The sequence below is a fragment of the Apteryx mantelli genome, chromosome 9 (assembly GCF_036417845.1).
Source record: "Apteryx mantelli isolate bAptMan1 chromosome 9, bAptMan1.hap1, whole genome shotgun sequence".
NCBI classification, from domain to species: Eukaryota; Metazoa; Chordata; class Aves; order Apterygiformes; family Apterygidae; genus Apteryx; species Apteryx mantelli.
In genome coordinates this window covers 16,381,467-16,409,227 of record NC_089986.1, presented here as the reverse complement: position 1 = coordinate 16,409,227, position 27,761 = coordinate 16,381,467, and the positions used below count along the sequence as shown (strand labels likewise).

Below are 27,761 nucleotides of genomic sequence, written 5' to 3'. Positions count from 1 at the left end.
CTTCTACGCAGAGCACTGGTCATTTACTTTACTAATTTTATAATTAATTTCCTTTTATTTCCCTCCCTATGCACCACTGGGCCAGGTTCTACTTCATACAGTTAGAAAGAGAGCAAAATAAAACTTCATCATATGAGCCACAGAACGTCACCATGGTCTCTCTGGTTTTGAGTCCAATAAATTACACTTGCCTGAAACAACAGTGCTCAGCAACTTGGCCAGAACGGGCAGAGCTTCTTTCCAGAGGACCAGCTACACTCCTGTGTCACATGGCTAAACCGTACTTACCCTCTGCGTGTCCAGATTGAAAGTGCCCGCAAACACGAGTCCCCACAAAGAAAACAGCTGGCTTTTCTTTCATACAGACCAGATAATGCTTTCCTTCCCAAAAGCACTATATTTGTAAGCTAAACAGAACAACATTCACAACCACCTAAGGTGGAATTTATGCCAACCTTTATAAAGAAATCTCACAAAGGAATTCTCTTTAAAACAAGCATCTTAGTTGCTTGTTTTAGAAGAAATATGCTTTCTTCTTCCCACTCTTTTTCAGAGAGCTCAGTTAAAATTCAGTTTAAATTTAGAAATACTTTGATTTTGCAAAAAGCGGTTAACGGAATTTTTTTCAAGCTAAAAAAAATCAGTAAATCAGTCTTCAAAATTTAATGCTAATTACGTTAAAAGTCTTTCTAAAATCAAGTTTATCACATTCACTCTTTTCTTTTTGTCAACTAAATTAGTTAAGAGTACAGAGAACATCAATTTGACAAATTTTCTTCTACACAGATCCATATCAAATGTCCATCATATTAAAAAACCCCACCACCACTGACACTACTCTTCATTAATGAACTGCTCATGCAAGTTAGGCTAATTAGTCTGTAATTCCAATTATCTCTTCTCTGTTCTCTGTCCATAATGAGGCATAAACCATGGTTGCTCTTTGCCAGTCATATGGATCCTAACTTACTGTGTGAGGTCTTGAAGATAATCACCATGGAATCAAAAACTGCTCTGCCTAGTTCCTTAAATATTTCAGTGTAAATTTAATGAGATCCTGCTACCTTTATTCTAAATTAGATTAAATTAAAAAAAAAAAAAAAAAAAAGGTCTTCTGTTTGGGTTCATTCTCCTTGACCACAGTCAGTTCCTTTGTTGCAAGAACAAAAAAACACATAAAGCAAAAGCAATACTGATCACTCCCACCTTCTCTCTTATCCTTTCTTTGTCTTGAAGGTTCACTAAATAATAGGCTGATGCTGTATTTCTTTTTGTGCCTAATTCTTTCCTGATTGCCTTTCAAAGCTTTCGCTATTTCAACAGATGCATTTGTGACAATGTGCTTTGTTTCTAGCTTGGCAGAAATTCCTTTTCAGATGAGAGGGTTCCTAATGGCTTCTCACCATTTGTTCTCTTTTCCCCTGTCAGCACAGTCAGATAATCATCTGAAAAAATGAAAGTAAAACTGGCACTGATTTACCTTTTCTGCTACTTCTCGCACTGATTGGACACTTGTTCCATAAAGATGATTATTGTACTGGCCAGCTTCAATGAATTTGTGATCCTGAATATCCTTCTCCATTTGCTCTCGAGAAGTGACAAAATGGTAATCACGTCCATCCACCTCATAATCTCGTTTTGGTCTAGTAGTATCTTTAGAGATAAACCAGTAATTTTTAAAGCAAAAGTAAAAAATGACTTTTCCCCCTGCAATATGCAAAAACAGTCTTCCACTTATACTGCAAAATTGTTATAAACTGATAACTGACAATTAAAATAGTCCTAAAAAGCTTAGACAATAAAACGTTAACATTTTTTAACTCAACGTACAGAGGATAAGTAACAGGAATAATCCATTTAGAATTACTTTAGTATTTGTTGAGACTTACGTGGAACACATGAGCCAAATTTGTCTGGAAATTCTGAGATCAGATCATCATTTATCCTATCTTTCATGGGTCCCAAAACAATCACAGGTCGAGTATAACTGACTGTTAAACATAAAACAATAACATCAGTTACATTAGAGTATGACTGCTAAGCTTTAAACTTCAGCAAAACAAACTTTAAACAAATGGTAATGGTTTTAATACCTAAAAAATATGTACTCCCAGAGAGAGAGAAAAAAAAAGCATACTGAAGAACATACATCAATTAACCTTGAAGTCAAAGTGAGACATTAGATTTGCACCCTCAAATCACTACTCTAGATGACTGAAGATCAGTTTTGAATTATGAGGTCTCTGAAAAATCTTTTTACAAGTAACAGACTTTATTCTAATGAAAGCAGTAAAAGGGGAAGTCTGAAGACCTTTACACTTCAAAGAGAGGTACCAAAGCAGAAGCAGAGTTCTTGAAATTCTAGTTTTCTGGTGGAAAAGCTTCTTTTTTGCTTGGAAAAGCTTCCTTCTTTTTCTCTCTCTAAGATCACAGCTTAAACATCCATATATGAAAATACTCAACTGCAATGTCTGTAACTACAAACAGCTTTATAAAATGAAGTACATCAACTTTTTAAAAGGAGCTTAAGTTGTTATAAAGTTATAAACGGCTTCTGGTTGTAATTTAAGGACAAGCAGAAAATACCTAATTACACTGCAAGTTCCATGAAGGCAATACTGTCTAAGTAACTAAGCATTAGCCTGTAATTTCAGCTATACGCATTTATTTTTAGGTTGAATGTGTCATTACTGCAGAAAAAAAGCACAAATTAAATAAAGTTTGACCTATAAAATATATTTTAATTTGACTTCTGAAACTATTTCCTTTCAGGGGTACTAATATATTGATAAAAGGAATGTCTTGGATCCAGTAACTGTCAATTTATTAATTCAATAACAAACATCTTTGCTTAAAGACTTAAGGTGGCTCACTAGTGTCTCAAGTCCCACTAATGTCTCAAGTTCAAGCATTTATAAATCTATTTTGGTCATTAGTTCTTTATTCCTCTGGGCTCTTAAAAAATATAAATATTTATTGTGCAAGTCAATTGGTGGACAGCTGTAGTTAACATGTACAAAGAATGCATTCATGCAGCTAGGAAAAGGAATGAGGTGCTGATTCTTTTACGGCCTTCCCTATATATTATGTTAAAGTTATAAAGGGAATTACAGTCATGTATTTAAATGCTTGAGTACATAGTTATTTAAAGGATTAAGCACATGGCTCTCCTAAAATCTTGACAGTTTTACAATACTGCAGTTACAAAAATGTCAATTTGTGCAAAGAAAGATTCGTATCTTTCTTCTTCAATCTTGACACGTAATTCATCTGAAATTACTTTCATTTTCACTAAACCTTTATCCATTAAGCTATCAGAATCTAAGAAGCTAACACCAGCTAAAAAGTCGCTTCTCATTCTGGGAGACTATCTGCTTTGCAAGCACACACAGAACCAGCAGCAGCTTATCCGAAGGTAACAAACCTCCAGTTCACAGGCCTACGGGTAGCCTACCTCGCACACTGCAGAAGGCCAAACATTTCTCCGTTTCTAACGTTGCCTTGCTCATGCGTTTCTCATCCATGATTCTATCAAGATCATGATTTATATGATCTCAATAATTTAGTTTGTATTAGTCTTGTGTAACAACTTATATTTCTTTCTGAAGGTTACTGATGAAGTGGAGCCCAGGTGAGAAGCTTAACAATTTGGAGTAGAAAGTCTGTACATGCCTGTTCCATAATGGTAATAAAAGCAACTGGGCCAGGCCACTCACTGCATGAAACCAAAATGAAATTGTAACCAAAATACACGTAGATACATGATACGTATTTACTTAAATTGCCATCCTATTTTATATGGAATAGATACCAGTTATTCTCAAAAGGCATCCCTTCTACAGATTAATTACAAATATATGAAGTATGTATCAGATGACGTAAATCAACTGCTCACATCTCTGAAGGTGAATGGGAATAGCAAAAATTCTACACCCATTATACACGCTGAAGCAAAATCAGGACCAAGATGAAAAAGGACGTGACAGGATCCCATCAGAAATCACCGAAAAGCATTTTAAGTGTGTGATAAAATAAATCGTTTTTTCCTAGCAATTTCCATTTTGATTTTACCTCATTAGATGAACATGTTTGAAAGAATGCATTCTTGTTTTCAAAAAAACCTTTTTTCCTGAAAAAAAGTCACTAGGCAATTGCTGACCAAATTAGCCATATAAGCAGCACATAAAGAAATGGGAAAAGAGACGACCATCTTTTACAGACATTTCAGTTAAAGCTTACTGAAACAGAGAAGTGATCGTTGCCTTGCTTTTTGGCTGTGCCAGAAGAAAAAGAAAAAAAAAACAAAAAAGAAAAAAAAAGGAACAGCAGAGAAATTTCTAAAGCAATATGAAACAAGGAAACAGACCATGATTTTGTGAGGTTCAAATTGATGAAACCGTTAAAGATAGCATATTTTACTTATGCAATGTAAATGGCACACAGATAAGAAGTTACTGTAAGTAGCACACATTCAGATCACGTGCCAAATCAATTTTGCAATTGCATTTTATACCTTTATGCTTTATTCACTTGAATAACAGTAACAGTTCAAAACCAGTAAATTTATCATGGTGTTCAGTATATAAAGCCACCTGAAACAGCTTGATAATTCAGACAGTATTTATTTTATATTAAATGAGATCTACAAACCTTCTTGTTGATTGACCGGTTCATATGACAAGACATATTCCTCTTGGCCGCCTAAAAATGTAAATGCAAAGAAATATCTACGTGTTATTTTCTAAACCAATATATTTAAATTGATTCCTTTAATGAACCATAATGAGATATAGACATTGCTCAGTAAAATATACATAATAATGATGCAGCACATTTTCCAAGAGTGATGAATTATTAAAAAAAAAAAAAAATCACACTGATAAGCCAAACAAAAAAACTTTAAAGCGTAAGACACACATAGTATAAATAATTTCTTTGGATATGTTAGCATGTCAAACTGACATCAAGCACAAGAACTTTAAAGCATTATTCAAATGCCGTTATACATGTCTTCCTGAACAAATGCATGCGTACTATCATTCACTGCTAGAGGCAAAGCCACCTTCATCATGAGCATTTTCTGTACTATGAAGTCAGTATTTAAAATAACATTTTTCTATTTTTACACAGAGCTGAAAATCATGTTTGTCAAGGTATGCATCTGTTCTATGACTTTTTTCATGAACTAGCACTAATAAAAAAACCTTCAACCACTCTAATTCTACAAAAAACAAAAATTATGACTGTGTATATGAAATAACTATTATTTTGACTTTTTAAAGATGAACTTAGAAACAAAGAATGCTTTGTATTATTCTCAGCTTCAGAAAGCACATCAGCAGTGAATGAAACTAAAATAAGTAAATTTTGACCCTCTGACAGCTGCAGGTTTTTCAAAAGTTAGTGAAAGCATCTGAAATATACCTCAGTTGCCATCTCTCTAAAAACCATTTTTAGTCCAGCAAAATGTCTCAAAGTAAGATTTCTTGCAGAACCCTAAAAGTAAATTCCACGATAGCAAAGAATTTAGAAATCTGAAGATGCAAGCTCAAATTATATCACATCACTGTGATCTTTAAACGGTGTCCCAATAACTCACTTGGGTAATTTTTGGAACGCTCTTTGCAATTCGTGAGCCATACTCATAATAGGCAAAGGAACATCCCAATGCTATACCACAGTTGTACAGAAATGGATAGCAGGCAAAGTCTTTTATAAGTGCAGAAATTGCTTATATATATATTTTCCTTATTCCAAAGCAAAGACTACGGACATTTTAATTCTGAATTTTACAATCTCATTAAGAATAATGAGATTTCTGTTATTTGCAATAAATCTGTGTTCAAACTGTATTACAGTAATACGTTAGTGAACTTTTTTTTTTTCCTAATTATTGCAAGTGAGGAATATGTTAAGACAGACATGAAAACATGCAACCTGTATACTTTAATATCTCAGGAAATCACTCATGCAAATGAATTTCAGAAAGACAGTATATACTTTCAGAACCTCTTTTAGGCTAGGGAGTGGAGTAGTGGATCACTCAGCTATCAACTCATCTACAAAAGATCCAGCTGACACGTAATTAGCTACTTTTTGGGAGAAGTCACATTACTGTAAGGTCAGAAATTAGTTAAGCAAAATGTTAAAGAGATAATAACAAGTATAAAGCATCCCCTGATTGAGGGCAAAAAGTATATATTGTCACTGCTTTTCGATACTTTGGAAAAATGAAGATTAATAGAATGAACCTTTTGAACAACCGTACTCATCTGTAATCAAGATAACTTTCATATTAGACAGCAGTAAGAAGAAATTAAAAGAATCATTTTAATAAAAGGTGCTTAGAATTACACATTCAGATAAGAAACTGCATGACATTCATAATAAAATCATGGCTTCTCAAGTAATAATGGAGTAAAAAAACCCTACCTAGTACTACCAATAATGAGCTTTAAACACAAATAAAACAAGATCTGACAAAAACCTCAAAAAAACTAGGAAAGCTACAAATTTAAGGAGAAAATGTCACGGGGAGACATTTTTAATGGTATGTCTTTACATAAGCGACTAACTTAGAAATTTTAATAAAAGAATGAGCTTGTGTGTGTGTGTATACACACACATATATACACATATATATGCATATGTATATATACACTATATATACATTTTTTTACATAATTGGCTTCTGTCAATTGCAGTCTACAACACTATTAGCATTGTAGGCGCTGGGGAATTTTTGTACTTATATAAATTCTCTCCTTGAGTGTATTCATCAGTATGAAAAATTTTGCTGCAGCTTGCTGTCTTAGAGCAGACTGACAGTTTCCGAATAAATATACCTGCTGGAGAAGCTCTCTCCTTATCACCCCCCCAAACGCTATCTGTTTCTGAAGCACTCATTTCTGCAGCCAGTGGGCAGCCAGGAGGCGATCAGCAAGCCTCTGACAGCGTCACGCTCCGTGCACTGTACTGCTCGTTCACTCTTCGACTCCACAACTCTTTCACCGTCCTGCTCTGCCCTGTCCTGGCTGCCAGGTCGGGGCTCAGCAACCTTACCGAGGAGCTGCCGGCTGGAGCTCGCTGCGGAACTGCAGTTCGGACTCTGGTCTAAGACAGGACTTTTTTTTTTTCCCCCTTTTTTTAAGGCATTGCACAGGGGCATCATACAGCACATTACCCGGTGTGAACACGTAGTTTGGGTAATAAAATAGCCAATTCAATCTAACATTTAAAAGATACCATGCCTTCAAAACGAGAGAGCACCCGTCAGGCTAATTTATCGTAACTGACTCTAGCACTGAATGTGTCACGTTCTTTGAAGACAATTCAAAGCAAGCACCCCTACTTGACAAAATCGGTAAGCGAAAGCTGAAAAGCAAGGGTAAATACGTTTGCTCATCTTCACCTTCATTAAAAGTATCTACGTATTAAATGTGGGCATCAGTTGTGAAAAATTGTAGATCGAGTTACTACATTACTTAACAGGTTACGTAGTTTAGTTGTGCTCCTAGTATTAAGCTCAACTAAATAGAATTATATTTGTCAAAATTAAATTTGGGTTCTAATGGGTCTAGCTCTACTGGCATCATTGATAAAAATTAGTAATTGATTAAAATTATCCTGAACTAATCTTAGAGCAAAATAAAACAAAATATAGGCAGAGCAACTTTGCAGGACCCCAACACACACACGAATATAGATTTCACCTGAAGCCGACCAGGAGGTTTTACTGAACACACAAATACCGAGAAAAGACAGACAAACAAAACCAAAGAAAGAGGTACTAAACAAAGGTTCTAAATAAGCAAAGAACTTAAAAACACTTACGGTAACTACTTTCACTATCGCTGGCATTAGAGGTTACATGCTCTGAAATTGCAACACAATGGAAAAATGAGGAACACACACTAATGGCATGAGTCCAAAAGAAAACAAGTTGACAAAAATAATCCAGATGAAAGACAATACTGATACCATCAAAATGCTGAAATCAATACATACTGCATATAAATGTTTTAAGGTACTTCTCATACCTCTCAGGATCAAGCTTAATTTCATACAAAAGGAATGGATGTTAATAAAAAGAAGAAACATTAAATAGCACATCAAAATAAAATTATGAAAAGTATACTAATTCATATTTCCTATGTAACCCTGTAATTTTGGTGTTGCTACTTCAAGATGAATTTGGTTGTGCAAAAAACCATGGGATTATATATTTCAACTATATTATTTAAGTAGCAACTAAATAATTATATGAAGACTTTAGAAGCAGAAAATACTGGAATATATTCCAGGAAATATAATATGGTAAATTCAATAATAGACACTATTCTATAGTATATTTAATAATTTAGGTAAAGTGCAATGCAAAATTAAGGGTTTTTGTTTGTTTCTTTCTTTTTTTCCTCCCAATAATGCTTTAGTTTTCAAAAGTTCCTGCCTTTTACACTGAAGTATAAATATGAATCTCTCACCTCTTGCATAGTAATTAAAACACTTCACTAGCTATAGGGTGCTTATATTTACTTTTTTGAGCTATGTTTGTAACAGAACATGTTAAATGAAAAATTCACATATTTACGATAATAAAATTTAATGCAGTTGAAATATTTCCTGATATCAATCTATTCTGTCATCTGAAAATTGTACAAGTCTAGGGGACAAATACAAACTTTGATATTCCTGAACTTTATTGTAAAGAACCAATTTTCATGCCACGAAATGAGTCTATTTCTAATGATAAACACTAGTATTTGTAGGTTGAGACTGCATAAAATAAACATGTGTTTGACATATACAAATTAAATACAATTAATTTTGAAAACAGAAAGCTAACTGTGTGCATATGATTGTTGTCATAGGAACTCTTAATAATATCTTAAATTCAGTGTGGTTCCTCCACTACAAGATTGAAGAGAAGGAAGCAAAGGGACCCTGAAGGAAGGAATACAGGCATGAAACAAATGTGCTTTTAGTGATTAATAAACATAATAAAACTGTTACGGACATAAGTAAACTGATTAACCTTTTAAAATGTTTTTGGAAAAACTGAACCAATATGCTTAAAATGCAAGTCTCTGACTTGACTGAACTCTTTTACTTTATTTCTGTGCAGGAAAGGCAGAGAGATATTTTCCAACATTTGTGAGCAGCAGCAACTTGGACCTACTGCCATTTCATTTTCTGGTCTCAGACAACAAACGCTCACATTGGTGCAGAAGATGGAAATAGTGCTGGTTAAAAGCCTGGTGGTGGAACATGAAAGAATTGTCTCCCAAGGGAGACAGTGGGCTAGTCAACTAAGAATAAGTGCTGCAATAATCTGATAATGGGCACAATTTATGAAGATACAAGACTGAAAGCCTGAATGCCAAAAACAGCATTGGTCTTGCAGAGCCCAAGTAGTAGAGCTTGCATTAGGCATGGTAAGTGTAGTTTCAAGAAGTCTGACTGTGCTGAAAATAAAGGCTAGAAGCAGCCATTTGTTTTTATAACAGAATCACCTGGTGAAATTTCTGGATCACGTTATATAGGAGTTCAAACCAGACATGATCATAAGGCCATGAATGTTGGTTATGGTCGGTGTTCTGCTGTAGACCAAGAAGTCTCCTTACAACCAGTTTCAGAAAAGTAATTTTATAGCTATCAGCATTTCTGTTTAGCGATTGAGGCCAAGTATAGCTGTGCACCACTTATTTCAAGCAACTTCAAGAACCTTGTGTATAATACAGAGGATAAGGGAGGAGTTAGGTCCTGGGAAGAACTGTTATCTTTAGTGACATTTTTACTATCCCAGAAATGCATGACAACCTACATGTTAACATCTGTGATCACAGCAAGGTCTTAACATCTTTACTTGACCTGTTATTTTAGCGCAGCAGTGGTGTCTGTGTACACACAGGTCTGCTGCAGCACTCAGCAGCTTTCAATCTTACTACATTTAATGGAACAGAACCATGTAGTTCTGCAGCAAACGCAGCTAATGCTTATTTTAAGTCTCCTATTAGCCACCTCACTACACGATCACCAGTGATTTAAGAGTATTGTAAGAGTTCAGGTAAGTCAGACAGAAAAGCTGTCATGTCATCTGCTAAACAAGTCTTTTTTTTTTTTTTTAATAGCTGTAAACATCAGTCACCTAAAGAGAGGGTTGAAAACTGCAACTGGTTAAAATATTATGACAGTGTTGGTACTATTATTGTAAAAAGATGTAGGTTATTTTTAAAAATAAGAACACAAAACCAATGTAAAAATGACATCAAAAGCATATCAACAAATTTACAATCACAGCCTTTTTCAAGGACAAACAAGTAAGCATTAGTAAGCTTCTGAACAAAAAAAATCTAATGCAGTAACCACATGAACTTAAAGGAAGACGTTCATGAAAGCAAAAATCCCCAGAACATTACAAACTAGAAAAAGCTTATGAAACATTTTTAGAGTTAACCTCCTTATGCCCATAGAGCACCAGTCTCAAAGAGATCTGCTAAAAAAAAATTTTTTTTTTTAGATGGAGGTTAAAATAACTTGGGAGTATTTTGATCACTTACTCAGGCCTTTTGATCCCATGTCGTCAGGGACCTCCTGCAGAGTAGTCCCCAGAGGGCAAGCAATAAAAAGACAATCACAAAGAAAATAATTGTCAGTAATATATAAAATCGGCGCTACGACAGGAGACAGTTCCCAGAACATCACAGGGGAAGAAAAGCCGATGGGATTTAAACAGACTGGCACGGGAAGCGTGACCACGGAGGCAGATGGCAGAGAAGGCAGCTTAGGGCAGACCTGGTCTGCATTACCCAACTAAGGCAACTGCCTTTCGAAAGGACACTTTTTTTTTTTTTTTTTTTTTTTTTAAAGTCCTGGCAACTGCAATCAAAATACGCTCTATTCATTTCAAGAAAACCAGCCAGTCCGAAGCGCCGCCTTAGCGAGCGCTCTAAGCTCAGGACACGTTCATCGCTGCCGCGAGTCCTCCTCACACACGTGAGCAACGCTCACCGATGGCACCGGGAAGCAGTCACCTCCGCCAAGCTTACATATGAGTGACACTGTCACCCAGTTTATGCCAAACTGGGATACTCTCAGGTTAGAATTCACTTAACAGCAAAGAAACACGTTACTGCTTTGATGGGTTTGGCTTGCCACGCGCACCTCAAGTTCGTTAGCCTGTTGCAGCTCGTGAAACTGTCTCCATGGTAACACCCTAGTGCAGCTAGTCGGCCCTTCTACGTGCGTTTGTCTGTCCGTCGGTGCCACATACTTACGGTCAATATCACTGGTTTCCTGCTCACTCTGGTCCTTGTTCTTGTAGAAGGGAAATTTTCGGGAAAAGAGGTTCTTTTTACGCTTGTCATTGAATGACTGCTGAAGAAGAGAAGGAGGGGCAAAACAAAGGATGTCTAATGTCCGTGTGAACAAAGGCCCAGACCAGCAGCTCTGCGGAAGCTGACTCCTACAACCACCTTATGCAGCGCACAGTGCGATTTAACAGTAGCTTCTCAGCTCATCGGAAACAGAGACTGGGATCAGGGGGTCGCTCGCACCCTCTGGTTCACATGTTCACTACCAAGAGAACTGGCAAGCTGGTTTAACCTCTACGGTCTGACCTACGTTTCACAAATTTAGGCTTTTTGTGTGTGCATAGAGGCTGCTAGAAGACAGCCAAAGCGAAATGAACTCAAACAAAACCAATTAAATCACTGAGATGATCTAACGGAGGGGTTACAATAATTAAAAATTAAAAAAAAAAAAAAACGCCAAGGCTTTACACATGCTTTTGCAAACAGCTGACATTGTAACAGCACAACAAAAGTATTCCCAGTGTTACCTGTATGCAAAGGCAAAACTGTAAATACTTTGGTGGTAACTACTAAATAACATACCATACAGTAAAGAAAAAGAAAGTTAAAAGTTGGCATTGCGCTGAATTATCTTAGGGTAAAACTAAAGAAAGTAACAGTGAAATAGGAAAAAAGAAAAGGAAGTGTGTCTAGTTAAATACCCAGCAAGCAATTAAAAAGAGATTAAGTATTTGTTTCAGTCTCTCACAGTTGCAATTCATTACAAATTCATCAGAAGAAATGACTTAGCTCTAGGAAAGTCTGCATCCCAATACCAAGACTAATTTTCAAAAGATACCAACTTATTTCATTTGTTCACTGTGGTAATTAGTTTTCAGGAGTGCATTTATAGACAACTATCAGAGAAAAAACCCTGATCGTATTCAGCAACATCTAACACTGACTGCTATTGTTGCTGAAGAATTTCTCTAAGTTGATAGGAAAATTTCTTAAGTTACATATATAGATATAGATATATACACCCAGCCATTTAAATTTAAACTATTATCATGTTCCTTGCCTAAGCAATGGAGAAAATGAATATATTTCCATACATATACATATATGTACACAGGTATAAGTAAGCCAGATCTTAGTAATATTTGTCATGTCTTCTCCTGACAACATTTGACTTTATATGACTGCATCACCTTTAACTTGCAGTTTTATGAAAAGTAAATAAAAAAGAACCTTAATTCATAAATAAATCAGTAACACATTTTTATTGTAATGAGGCACAGAGCTAACACAGCTAACCCGAAGCTAGCTGAAATCTGTTTTATATCTAGGCCTAAGTAATCATCCAACCAGTTTTGTCAAGACATGAAATTTGCCATATTTGTGGCATCTGGCTTGCAGAAAAGTGTATTATTGGGGAGGATGGCGAAAGTAAGAAAGTGCCCAGCTTGGCTCTGAGACCCTATGCTGCACAGGGAATATTTATTTCTAAGCCAAGTAACGCCATGCAGCAGCAAGTAATAAAACTTCCACAGAATCATTTTTTAAACAGCTGCTTTTTAAAAGAACCAAGATACTTTCAAATCATAAAGATTCTATTAACAGTTATTTCTAAAATGTGGAGCATGGTACTTTTCAAATAATTGTCTGTCTTATTTAATCCTGTGCGAGCTCACCTTTCCCTGTTATATGCAATACGGTTGCAAAGAGTTACGCTTACTGCCTTTTCCGTCAGTATTTAGTACGGAGTGACATACAGTAACAACTAGGAGTGGAATAGGACTAAACTTTTGCAAATGGCTGGCCACTTTCAGTGGAAGAACAAAACTAGCATTTGGCCTTCCTAAAGCAAATGCCAAGAGTGCGACACCCCAGCTGCATCCTACTAGAGTACTAACATCCTTCTGGCCATCTGTGTTAATAAAGACTTGCTTGGAAACATCAGATACTGAAAAAATCCAGTGATGTTTTTACTACCACTGTTTAAAAAAGTGTATTTAAAATTACCAGGTGTTAAAGAGGCACATGGTACAGTGGGAGCACAATGGGTGATGATGCCATTGAGCTCCGGAAAGAGCAGTACTGTGTTAAATAGGAAATCCATAAAACCCTCAATTGCCTGGCATCTGTGTTTGACTAAAGTTGGCACTCTACTGTAAGAACTGGTAAATTATAAACCTGCCATATGGACAAAAAAACTGGTTTCAAGCCAATCACATGCTCGCAGGAACTACTATTGGCCTGGGCAAGGTTTTGGGTTATGGCCCTCTTGAGCCTCTTTATCTGAAATCAACATGTCATTGCAATTGATTTCTCATACCCACAAACGTTACAGCAATCTACAGAATAAAGGCAGCAAGGAAGTATGCCTAAAGGAGAAGATTTTTGCTGAGTATATTGAAAGACCCTGTAATGTGAATTTCAATAGGTGAATGTCTTGCATCTATATAATTGTCCCATAAAGACAAGGACCTCAGTTTGGGCAAAAGAATAGAGGAGACCAGTGCAACAAAGCTGAAATGGGGCAGTTTAACTGAGGTGGTAAGCTCCGGCCATTTAGTGAGTTAAAACAAAAGGAATGGCCAATTTATTATACCTTATAAAACATACACAGATTCTTCATCTTAGTTTTGAAAATATTTCGTAACACTAATTCTTCATTTTAACTTTCTCTATAGTGAAACTTACTGAAGTAACATTTAATTTTATATACTGCATGTATAATGGTCAGAGTCAGTTCCATTGCCAAAAAAAGAGAGAGAAATTAAAAGTAGTATTATACTGCTTTTGAATAAAAGATTAGCCAAAAGATTATTTTTAAAAGATACCAAGATTATAAAAAGCTAGAAAACTGCTCATTAGTTGAAAATGCATATTAATTGTACTAAATTTTTCATTAGCCCACTGCAAATCATGAATAGGCATCATAAGCAAGAATACATTAAAACAGAAGCAGCACAGAAGTGAAATAAATGTGCATATGAAAGGAAAAAACAAGAAAAAGATAACCATTCCTGCTCCAGTTCCTTACTATTCTTCAAAATGAAAGGAACATGGATTTTAACATTTGCCATCCTTAGGGTTATCTTTTAAGGTTTTAACGTAGAAATTTTGAAGAATTGTTCATAGCTGGTATTTTATACTGTCAGCGGAGAATAATCATATACAGACATAGGAACACAGAGAGTCCATGAAAACATGTATGTTGTAGACAACTTACAGGGAAAAATACCAGCATGACAAGAACAGGAAGACTCCTTTAAAGAGGAAATCATAATGTTAAAACACTTACAGCTGAAGCAAAAGATTGTGAAGAGCATAAGCGTGTTTGCAAAATGAAGTGTTACTGAAGACAAAGAACTGCAGTTGTATATCAATGGCAAGCGTAGTTGCTTTTCCACTCAGTATTCCATGCATTTTTGGTGCTGTGTTAGTACACACTGACCGTGTACTAACGCCGCTATTGTCAATAGGCTACTCCAAATAGTTAACTGTTTACAGTTCATTCATTGGTAGACAAGGTACAGAAACATGCAATTATCCTTCAAAGAACATTAAAACATTTGAATAATTATTTAATGTAGTTGCAATTATCTAAGGTATTTAAAGCATTTTCCTTTATGCGACTTTCACCTACTGGGCATGCCAGTTAACACGCAAGTTTACCACTGTAAAAAAACTAATTTGTAAAATGCAAAAAGGTTACATCCTATAAAATTAAACAGTGAATTCAAAATATATACATGATCAGCTTAAAAATTAATCACATCAGTTGATAAATGTATTTTATTGCAGTATGAAAATATGAATGTACTAATACATAAAAAACAAAAAAGCAAGCGATCCAAAGGAATCCTCAAGGCAATACTGCAATTGTTCAGCAGAAAAAAAAAAAAAAAAAAAAATCACTAAAGGTACTGGTTTCCCTTTAAGCAAATACTAATATAAAAATTTTTTATTAATTTAATGTATTAAACTGAAACCTTTACCATGCAAAAGAGGGATGCAAATATGAACCTGAGTGTCTTTTAAAGTATAAAGTCCTACACTATCAGGATTAAGTACTGAAGCTTTAATACTTTATCTGTATAAAGCTGTGATTTTTAAATTTATGAAAACATTGTAATTGAAATAAATGACAAAAAGGAATCTCTAGAATCTACAGTAGTGACTAATGTCACAGCATCAGTGCTGTTGAAAAAAAAAAAAAATTATTTAAGAAATAGTTTCCTCAAGAGCTTAAAGCATATTTCAAATTTTAAAAAATGACATTATTACTTTAGAAGGCTCTTTCATTTAAAATATACATATCTGAGTCTTGAAATAAGTAGTTACATATTACTGGTAGAAATTACTAGGTTGTGATTTTTTTCCAAAATTTCAGAATGACCAAATCATCGAGAAAAGCCCTCACTTCCTTAAAATTCAAAAATTTGGCTGCTTTACCATTATGAAATTGCTATAATTTAGGGCACAGACATTCCTATTGCCACTTAAGTATTACCGGCTCTCTCATCGCTCTTTCACACTGTCCCATCACATGTACTGGGACAGGGTTTATGTATCATGCAGTGAACTGGACTACAAAATTAAAATTAAAACTTGGAAAATTAACACTCAGATTTCTTTTGGACTGGGTTACTTTTCCATCTGAATTGGTTACTTTATATGATTTAGACACAGCCACATCAGTACTTGTGTGAAGTGGGAGTGAAGGTGGTTTAAAAAAAAAAAAAAAAACCAACCCACAACTACCCCCTCTTTCCCCTGGAGGAGAAAAAAAAAGAAAAAAAAAAGAAAAGCATTGAGATGGAGACTTTTGGTTGGTAGGGGAGTTAGCTTGGAGTTTTTGTTGACCTATGCCCTCACCTGAAATTCTTTAATGCTTTTGCATCCATAATTGCAACAAAAAACTTACTTTATACTGTCTGGGTAACAGAGTACATCCCAAAACCTCATTTTATCATAGGGACCCCAATGAGCTCATTGCTTCTGACAATGGCACTATTCGATACTCCATTAATATCTATAGTTCTTATTACATTACATTATTAATGATAATATATATCTCCAGTTCTCATTTTTTAAACAATTTGCAGTGTTATGGCAATGGTTTACTGTTTAAGTTGCTTTAGTTTTCATAATTATTTTATTTCTATTTGAGAGAATTTAATCTTTTCACTAAAACCTGGAACTGAACCACCATACATAAACCATGAAAAATGTTACCACTCAACACCAGATGTAACGAGCACTTCACAAACTCACCCCTTTATCTCCTCTTGTCTTGGAATTGAATTTCACTGTCTTTAAACGGGCTCGTTCTTTTTTCTCAACTCTACCAGAAAAGGACAAAAGAAATTCCGTTAGCAAAATTCCAGCACGAATCTCAGATTGCTACTTGTGACAACGTAAGCATACAGTGCACCTTTTGTAGTACAGATTTTTTGTTGCTGATGTCACCTTTAGAAAATGGCAATCTACTAACAGCAGACTACTGAAAAAGTAGGCTTTTATTTCTCAAGAGATGAACTGTAAAGATACTGGAGTATTTTCTGATTGCATGGAATCAATAAATCCATGTACAAAAAGAAAAAAGGTCACGATAAGTGAATAGCCTCAATTATGAGTCAAAAGCAGATACTAAAATTCAGCCCACCTAATCCCCTATTTGGGTTCTTGGAGTATCAGGCAAACAGCTAGTCTCTGTTTGCTCTGGCCATCAAAGAAAGGCTGGCCACAGGTTTCCAGTTTTTGGGTAGACAGAATTCATGATAATGTCATGATTTGAGCCTGATTAAGATTCTTCTTGAGAAGAATCTTGAACTAATAGAAGACAACAAGAGCTGACCAGTAACTTCCAAGAAAGAAATTTTTGATTTATGTTCCACTATAAACTATTCTTACTGTTACCTCTAGCAACTTCTGTGTCAGCAAACTTATAACATCAGCTGGCAACTAATGCATTCCTGCCATCTAAAAATGGGGATCATGATCCTGGTCAGTAATTCTGGTGTAGGTCACACATACGTAAAACAAAATGTCTGTGAGATAGTTTGCATCTGCAGGCTTTGTTTTCCCACTAGAAATTCAGATTAGACATGCTTGAGAGCGAGCTTGTATTCCTTTCCTAGTGCATATTCTGTTGTAGGAGACGAGAAAACCTCATGTTCTTGTGGCTGGACTCAGGCAACAAGATCACACTAGCAGGAACTTTATAGTACTCTTTCAAATCAGATTTTATCAAACTATCAGGATAAATGGAAAGAATATTCCAAATGTTGCACTTTTAAAAATTGTTTTGGTGGTATTTTGGGGTAAAGTTCTTCAAGCTCTTCTTGAACTGAAAAATTCTCATACAAGTCTCTTGTGCAACTATGGAGTCACAACCACAACATCCTATTAGACAAAATTTACTTTGTACCTCTTCATACATAAATGGTGTAACACTGTTAAACCTGTATTACATTTCCAGTATCCGCAGTAACTTGCTTACAGAGAGTATGGGAAAATAGACTCAGAACTGCCTTTATCCACTTCAGCACACAACTTTGGAGGTTAGAAATTATTTTAACATGGAGCTAGTCAGAATTCCACTACAGATTACCACATCATCCACTTTTTTTTTTAAACAATAATAAGAATAATAAAGTATTAACAAAAAAAGAACAAAGCTGTATGTTTATATATGCAATATATGTATTAATACAATCAGAACTTTAATAGCAAACATCTCAACGTCATTAAAGATATCATTACATACCTGCGTTTGCTTGGGATAACTCCAATTTCATCACTTTCTCCATCTGCAGTTACCTGCCGTGCCTGCCACCATTCATCATCAGAAGCATTAATGACATGGAGAATATCACCAAATTTAAAGTTCAGTCCTTGACTTGGAAGGCCGCTGTCTTTAGTCTTGTCATAATCAAAGAGAGCTCTACATTGAAAAGAATAAAAAATTAAACATAAAAAAAGCAGGAACAAAATAGGGGAGTATTAATTACACAAAATTTGAAATAAGCTGTGTTGTTTAAAAGTGGCTGTATCAGTTTGACAGTTGCTTAAGACATGAATGCTGAATACTCCCTCTCTCTACAGTATATAAATAGAGAATATATAGTATTTTCTAGTATGTATAAACATATATATATACACACATACACATACTATGTACAAGTATGTTTTAATAAACAAGAACAACAAACTTGGTCCAGAGCAAAACGCTAGTACTTTGCAGAAAGTCAACAGGAATAGATGCCTTCTGCAATTTAAATGGGTACTTTGCATAGAGAAAGTTAGATGTGAGCCTGGGCAGGGCAGCAGGGGGAGAAGTAAAGTATTTGAAGTATACACTATTGTCAGAAGTTCTGTAGCATTTGCCAATTTATATCAAATCATAAGTTAGAATTATTTTAGTAAATAATAAAAAAAAATTACTGTTTCCATTTAAAACAAAAGTCAATCTCTTGCCCACAGGGTTGCAGGAAAAAAGCAGAGAAACATGAACTGAACACAGCTTAGTCCCTACTGTCCGTATCAGAAGGCAACTGTAGATAACCCTACGTGCATTCTTTTGGAAGAGTTCCTACCATTTCTTAGAGAATCTCATAATTTTCTAAGGCCAGACTCCATTTCCAAATAACGGGCACTAGCAATACCTGTGCACCAGCTGCTTGGCTACTCTTTTATTACCATCCCTTTTGCTAGCAAGGTTGGTTTCTGCAAGTTCCCCCTTATCCACAGCCACATTCATTCAGGCCTTCTACTGCTTCCTTTTTAGTTATGATAGCACAACTGTCTGGAAAGGCACATGGTGAGGCATACTGGGGAACTAATCTGGGTTAAAATTAATTTTTTTCTCTGCACTGGATTATTTTAAATCTGGATCAGTTCCCTGAGGAGATCTACAGCACGTTTGTCCCAGCACAATGGCAAGTTTTGTGAGGGTGTGGAAATGAATATGACAGGAACTTTTTTTTTTTTAAACAAAACTCTGCAACCATAAGAGATGCTCCTAAAAATCATACCTTATAAGGGAGTGTTATTTTTATCTTTGAAACAGGTATATAAACAGATTTTAAAGTGAGAAGTGCGTATATGACTAAGGCCAAAAAATCCTTAAATCATTATTTCATCTGTGAGCTTTGGCAGTGACACCTTCTAAATGACATCCTATCTGGATTTAGGGACTTGATATCAAGCCCACCTAACCTTAGGAAAGGTGTGTCAATAGATCATTACGCTATGATTAAAATGATAAAACGGTGTCTTTCTTCTCCAAGTTTGTTTAATTTCTTCCTCCCAAACACTGGTCTTATGTACTTTTTCCTCCTAGACTTTCAGATTCTCCGAATTTCTTTTACACATGCAAGTACCTGGTAAGTCATGACTATGTTTGCACCAAACTGTATTTTAGTTTTGTGAATTTTGCCTTTCTAAAGCACTGAGTATATTCCTTTGGATTGAGACTGTATTTGTTCATAACCAACAAAAATTATATGGTTAGACTGAGACATTCAAACATTTTCAGTCAGATCAATTCACCTTTACATATTAGCATACAGTTTACTGCAGAATCAGAGTTGGTTGTGATCCTATGTCTTTTGGGGGTCACAAGAAGTGTGAAAAGTTTTTCACTGCATTTTCATTTCACTGAAATTTAATGCATCATGAAAACTAATTATTTCATGAGGTTTTTCTGTTGGCATTCAAGCAATGATTTCTCCCAGCACTGCTTTTAAGATTAGTTTCAATATAAACTTGTAAGAGTACCGCTCTGCGCCAAAAAGCATTACTCCCTGTGTTTACTGCATGAAAAGATAAGAAAATTATACAAGAGTGAAATGTCAAAAGGACACAAAAGGATAAAAAGCACTTAATATTAGAAACATATGCTCTTTCAACTAGATAAGCAGTTACACAGTTAGGTTTTGCATAATGAAAGGCAGTTTCATCAAATACATTTGCTCTGTCGAGGTCACTGCAAGAAAAACAATTTTATTGGGGGGGGAAAAATAAAAGCAGATAAATATGAATTAGGACGTCACACAGTAGTGACAAAATTATGCAGCTAAAAATTATAGAAATACCAGAAACCGGTAACAATCAGATAAATCAGCCAAATGACAAATAATTAACAAAATTCTTTTTCCATTCCAACTGTTTATATACAGATGGCTTTTTCCATATGCCTGGAAAGTCATCAAATGGGAACTAATTTCACACCTAAGACTACATGTTTATCTACACAAAAGTATTTAAAATATCTGGTTTTGATCAACTCCCTGTATGGAGACTTATTACAGAATAGCAATACCACATATACCTTTATTTCATGTAAGTTATAAACACAAACACAAATTTCTTTAAAAATAAATTTGGCATTCCTGATTAACATTGCTTTGGATGCTCTTTCACAATATTCACCCTATCATTAAGTTCTATTTAATTTAAATGAGAAGTCCTAAAAATTATTTTAGGGAAAGTATTAAATCCCTTCTTTTTATTTCACCCTGTATTACTCAGCAGCAAAACAGCATGAGAAGAGGTAAGTGGATGCCTCCAGTTATAAGTCTACAGAAAATGAAGTTAAGTTAGATCAACAAGTTTCATGAATGCTTTTGCTTTAAAACCAAGAATTTAATGGCTGTGTGTTAATATTGCCAAATTTTCCAGAATATTTTTTTTACCTGCTCATGTTTATTTCTTTCAATACCATAGATTTTTGATTAAGTTTTCCTGAAGCATTTCTTATTGTAGGGTATTTATGCTGAACAAAGGAACAAGTGAATCGCTGCAACAGCAGAAGTATCCCTATGACATATTTTGTGGAACGTGAACTAATCTTACCATTTTAGAATAAAATGGGTCAACTTAAAAACGAATTTCTCTTTTTCCCTGATTTTTTGGGAAAGTGGTTTGAAACTAGATGTTTGAAGCATCAGAACTATGTAGAGATGCACAATTGTACACCTCCTCCAGGTGAGTGCACATTTCAGGCACACTGGTAATACCAGTCCTTATTTTTCAATGGATCTAGTTAAAATTTCCTAATGATTTCACAATTGTGAAGTTTCTTCCACTTGGAGATGTCATCACCTTCTATTCTCATTCAAGCAGAAATCAGCATCATTGTTTAAATTTGTAATGTGTCATGCTGGTTACAAAAATGCAGAGATGAACATAATTTTCATATTTGAATACTAAACACATTGCACAGACTGAGATTTGACATAGAATATGAGATAAAATATGGAAAAAATTTACTCCCTGACAACATACCATCAAAAAACTTGATATACCATGACTGAATCTCACTTTTTCATATGTACTTTATGAATTTGCAGCTGAAGGAAGAGAGCATATAGATAGAGCTCAGATGCAAGAATAGAAACATTCAACAAGAAAATGTCTCTACTCTTAGAATAAAGATCAAAAGAATTATAAAAAAAACAGAAGGACGTGAACTTAGTGCATCTTAGTTAGTCAATGGAGAGACAGAGAATTAGAAGTGCAAATTAAGAGTTGCTGCTGAGTTGCCATATTTATATTGTCCTCCAAGGACTGTTTGTTATATTGCTATTTATCATGTATTGAGATCTATGCAATTAAGAAGAAAAATCTGCCACTTTAAGTTGTATCTTCAGTGAAATACAATCGTCTTTTCCCTAACATTACATAACACCCTCAAAATACAGTTTACAAACAGACTACTTCATAAAGGTATCATGTTTCAGTTATGGAAACTCAGTGATGTATCTGATTTTGTTTGCTGTTGCTACCATGATTTTGAGAAATCACCACAGATTATTACACAAGACAGGGAGTATTTTATTTAACTGGTTTTCTACCATTGCAGTTGAATGCCTATAAACATTTTACAGTTGGATTTACCACTTAAAATTCAACTCAGCACTATGTTATATAATTCAAATCCTTTAAGGCACATCCAAAACCAAATATTACAGAAGAAGGTTATCTTTAGTTACTGAAATTGGCTAAATTAAAAATGCAGAATGATCATACCAAAGTGGCTTAAGATAAGGAACAACTGGGGTAACTATTATGTTCTGTCAATATCTACCAATATGTGCAAAGACTCATAAAACCTCTTATTTCAGTGAGGTCGAAATCAGATAGAATAGATGTGAATCCGCCTTGTGTCTACCAACTTGCCCACCAGTCTCTGGCAGCCCTTCTAGTGGCATGGTGACAAGAGCAGAGCTCAAAAGACCTAGCAGCACTCTCTGAAAAGGGATGTGTGGGAAAGCCCTTTGCACAGGGAATTCTTGCATTTTAAATTTTCATTCTGACTTCTAACAAAACTGATTCCCAAATCTCAAAACCTTTCTTGAAAATGGAATCGCCAGTCTCCACAAGGCTTCTGCCAACAGGCTGGAGAAAGCTGTATTTTCTGCAGTTGGCAAAGTCAAAAGCCTATCCTCAATCATTTACAGATAACAATCACTGGAATAAAAACTACATAAACACAAGAAAACTTGTCAGTGGCTTAAAATACCAGATCAACGTGTAAACATGAATGTAAGCAGTTTAGAAGGTAATCAAGCTACAGTTAACCAAGCAAAGTAAAAGCATTTAAAATTTGTTAGGCTTAGTTATATGATGAGGACTAAAGTGATAAATCTTGGGATTATGGAAAGGAGATATCTCTCACCATAATGTCCATACATATACTTGCCTGGGGAAATTTTAAGACAAGAATAACTGATATTAAGTACTTATCTTTAATATTTAAGGCATTTATCCCTGGAGACTTAAATTGGGGGGGGGGGGGGAAGAAATCACATTTAAGGCAAACAAGGTGCAAAAATGTCAACTCTCCAAAAATGGAAACCAGATAAAGCTACTAAAATAACATATTGGTACATAAGGGTTACAAGCTACAGTCAATCTAAAAAGAAACTGTATATGAGTAATTACCTTTGCTTGAAAGCCTTCAGAAATAGGTTGCACATGACTGAGTCTTTCCTGAGTATGGATGCAATTACTCAGGTAAATGCCTTGCATAAAACTTGCTTCCTTTCCCATAACTCAATAGATATAGTACCATGAGCTAAACAATATCAATACCATATATTCATGGTTAATGTAAATATCATTTTATGGTAGCAGTCTGGACTTTCTGGTTTCACTTCATTGAGTGGGTCTTCAGAACAGTTAGACTTCTAACAATATTATTTCTAACAGGATGTTTTGGAAAGAAATAATACAAAAATCAGTGGTAATATCTGCACAATATACAAAGCTTGGGAAAGTGAGAGTGAAGGGGAAGTGTCACCAATATTGTGCAGTCAAGATCATTTTGTAAACTGGATTTGAGCAAATACGTGCTTCAGCATACCAAATGTAAAACCTTCTATGCAACAACAACAAAAATAATGGGGGTCATTCCACTAGCAAAGCAATAACTCTCAAAAAGATGTGGGAACATACTGGATATCCAGCTGAATGTTACCTCCCATTGCCCAAATGTGATCACTGGCTATATGAATAGAAGTGACATTCACATATCTGCATAGTGACAGCAGAGCTAAAATCCCTTCTTAATTACTCTTGTATTTCACGTTAGTGAAATGCTTTGGTTTTGGTACTCACATTTACAAACACCCTTTCTGAATCTGGAGAGGAATCCAACCACCCAAAACAAAACATGGAAAACTAAAGAAATCCAAAGGAATGGTGATTCAAGCTAAGGAGTTTTCTACAGGACTCGAGCATGCCAAAAGTGCGCATACGTTTCAGTTACTTGGCTGCTTATGGGGGGAATAACACAGTCACCTCTAATCATACCATTGAGGAGGGAGTAGGCTAAAGGGTTCTTTAGTCAGTCTCTCTTTGCATGAGATGAGACATTTAATAGAAGACTCTTTGGGACAGCATACCAAAGTACGCTGTCCCAAGACTCAAGTGCAGTACAGCAGTGATTTTGAACACCTAACAAACATTCAACTCAAAGCTTTGAGGTATAGTGCCCATCACTGGCAGTATCTGCATGGAGACTGGGTGCTTCTCTCAAAGCTATGGCCTAGATCAAACAAGAAAGAAATCACTGCATGGTATACAAATATAGAGGGGGACAGAAACAAAACACTATGGTTCTCCTGGGAAAGATGAAGCAATATTCTGGGAGCCCTCACAAAGTGTTTACACTACCAGGGTGGCAGGGGTATAATATATATGAAGTTTTCACAGAGAAGAGGTAAGAGAAGGGGCAAGGTATATGAGGAATCAACAGCGATTTCCTCAGCAGCAAAACAAAGCTGTGAAATGGCCCCTGAGCTGCTGTACAGCCTCAAGAGGACTGTTCTTTCTACTTCTTTGGAAGTAACATATATCTAATGGCTTTTTAAATTACACATTGACCAAGTGTCACTGCCAACACCCTAGACCTCAAGCAATATTTTGTTTAACCAGAGTACCTTTGCTTAGTAGATTCACAGAAGCTGATCAGGACTAAAAGAATCAAGGCAAAATCCCATAACTGCCTAAATCAATCTAAATCTGAGCTGCTGTTACCACCGTCCCTTCTAACCACAAGACACACTCCCTAGTACCAGCAGCAGAGTTTGTGTGGCTGCACAGTGTACCAGTGGGAGGTGATTTCTGTGAAACACCCCACTTTCTTGTGGGTTGATAACAGTTTTCTAAACTGGTTTATTCTGGACCTGCCCAAACCCAAAAGCAGGTCAAGAATGTGCGTTGGAAGGAAAGCTGGGAAACAGGAAGCATAATGGTGAAATCACAGCACTTCGGTCTTCCATTAACTGGAGATACTGTGTTAAGTACATTCTTAAAAATTCTCCTTCTACATTCAAATCCCTCTGTTGGCTTCTAAAATAATGAAGTCAGTTTCAACTGCTGCACTGAATATTTATATTACAGAAGTAAAAAGAAAATATTTAAAAAAAATTGAATGTGACTTTAAAAAGATTATTTTCTTGCAAGTCTGACCAGCTGAAAAGCAGAAGCTTAAGAATTACAAAAAGGAAGAACAGACTAAAAAACAGTCAATGCTTTGAGCAGGTTTCCGCTATTCACAGTAAGACTAAATTTTCACCAGCATTTCTTGGGATGGCAACACCAGCAAAAGCAGTTCCTTCGCACCTTGGGCTGCCCCCTCTTGCGGAAGGCGCCCTGCTTGCACAGCTGCACAGGGATACATTACACATACTTAATCTGGCTCAGTTTTCTGATTCGTTTCACTGCCTGGCCCTGTAAACAGCTCAAAGCACAGCCGGGAAGCAGGAGCTGTTTGAGGCAGCTCTCTCAGTGGGAAAAGTCAACAGCATCTCAGCCCAAGATTTTAGCCAGTAAGCCAAACAGTGAGGTCCTACAAATTTTTAAACCAATCTAACACCAGTGCTGCTGAGGTCTTACCTCCACTGCTAACATGGTCCAGCCTCTTCCATGAGGCTAAACGCTGGCCCTTACCCAAACCAGAAGCGAGCAGGTTCAGGGAACTAAACTAGGAGTAAACGACTCACTTTTTGTGTGTAAAATGCTGTAATTATATGGTAGTTTGCTTACTTTAAATTTTATTAATGATAGTTAAAATAGTCATTTTAAACCCTTTTAAATATAATTACTCAATAGAAATGTGTTACTGAAGAACAAAATCATATATTAATATATTCATATACCATATATTAACAATATAACTCAAAAAAAAAATCTGTTGTTAAGAATGCAATCCTTTTACCCACATTCCATACTTCAAATGTTATGCATTATTAGTACATGATAACTGATATAGGAGTTAGGTTGCATATTAATGAGCTGTATCATGCCACAAGTTTCTGGGGAAGCTATTTTTTAATTGCTTCGTGCTCCTTTATAGTTCCACTTCCTTCTAGCCTCCTTTATGCTTAATTCTGTATGAATAAATTAATGAGGAATATTCATATTAAAGGCTTCCCCCCCCCCATGCATTTGCTCTCTTGGTTGTCATGGAAATTATGCAAACAAAATGCTATCAGTTATAGACATAATATTTGTTAATACAAGCTGGAAATACAACTAAATCCAGTTGAAGGAAATAAACTGGAAATCTAAAAGTGTAAGTAAGGGGAGATTATAAATGTGAACTGATGAACTAAACAAAGGTTAGAATATGAAGACAACCAAAGACACAAACTGAACTAAGCAAATTGTTAAAACTTCATTTACTCTGACTTAAAAAGAAAAAATATTAATATGCTGAAGTGTTATTATTACTGAGAGACAGGACATAATGTGGCGAAAAAGATGACTACCTGACATATAGGGATCTCTTCTGGCTGGTTCGCAAAGATCCTGATCCTGAACTAATGCTACTGTTCATCATTTGCTCCCGTAAATCATGTATTTTAGCTTCAAAACGACTGTATTCTGTAAGAAAGAGAAATGCTGCAATTAATTCCCCTGAATTTCAGCAATTATATTATTCACACAAATGTTGAAAACCTAAGAAAACAAACATTTGTTACTGCTTTTTAATGCAACAAAAACTTTCAAAACCCAATGCTTTTATTAAGCACTGTCTTTTGTAATTTAAAAAAAGTTTTTTTACATTTATCAACATTAACTGAACTAGAATTTGAAAGAACTGATGAGACAAAGCAAAAACTCAGCAAAATATCCATTAAAGACTTCATGTTTTTCAATCTATAGTTTACAATAGCTAATTTTTTTCTAATTAAAACAATTTAGCTTACAGTTATAATTTTCATTGTAATAAAAAGACTGATATAGATACATTTCACCTCATTACAAAAGAAAACAGCAGAACATGTATTTGAAATACATGTTTATCACAAAGAATTATGTATTTTAAATACAAAAAGTGGGAGTTAAGAGTCTGAAAAACAGCACTGAATAGATATTTTGGACTTATTGGATAAAGAATTTAGTAATACCAGGTGGGAAATACGCAAAACATTTTCTGAATAAGACAATATTCCCAAGGGATCTTAAGAAAGGATAAAAATGCAGGATTCTGGCACAAGTCTCGATCCATCTGTAAACAGCATTAGACATTCAAACTCCTTTTACATAATTATGTAGAGTGCTAATCCTGGAAAAATGGATTGTGTTCTTAAGCAGCACTGTGTACTAATAAAACTAAGCTAAATGCATTTGATTTTATACACAAAGACAAGCAGTAAAATAGTAAGAGCTTCTTCAAGAAAAACATTTCCTGAAGGGAGGTACTTACATGCTGTCAGCATAACATATGAACTCAACACAAGTAAATTCTTCCTTCAGTTGACTAGTTTGGACTTTAGGATCAATAGATCTACTTCTAAAAGCTTTCTAGTTAAAAAACCCTCTACAGCCCCCACCTTCTCCAGGAGACCACGTGATGCAAGATTATAACAAGTCAACATTGGGAGAGCCTGGGTGTGTGCAACAAGCAGCTGCTCAACTGGATCCGTTTTTGCTGTTCTTCCT

At 35.4% G+C, this 27,761-nt stretch overlaps 1 protein-coding gene across 6 annotated transcripts in view; it reads right to left on the bottom strand.

Annotated features, from left to right (window-relative positions):
- The window catches only part of DLG1 (discs large MAGUK scaffold protein 1), a 176,774-nt gene that overhangs the window by 6,326 nt on the left and 142,687 nt on the right, over nt 1-27,761 (bottom strand). For 2 of the 6 annotated variants that reach the window (XM_067301829.1, XM_067301832.1), the window contains 8 exons: nt 26,585-26,699; nt 18,073-18,249; nt 16,578-16,647; nt 11,277-11,376; nt 7,834-7,875; nt 4,651-4,701; nt 1,890-1,991; nt 1,481-1,653 (listed from right to left, as the gene is read on the bottom strand). In XM_067301829.1, the coding sequence (XP_067157930.1) occupies nt 1,481-1,653; nt 1,890-1,991; nt 4,651-4,701; nt 7,834-7,875; nt 11,277-11,376; nt 16,578-16,647; nt 18,073-18,249; nt 26,585-26,699 (830 nt within the window). Of the gene's footprint in view, nt 1-1,480; nt 1,654-1,889; nt 1,992-4,650; nt 4,702-7,833; nt 7,876-10,559; nt 10,594-11,276; nt 11,377-16,577; nt 16,648-18,072; nt 18,250-26,584; nt 26,700-27,761 lie in introns of all 6 variants that reach the window. The other 4 variants (XM_067301830.1, XM_067301833.1, XM_067301831.1 and 1 more) reach the window with 2 other exon arrangements.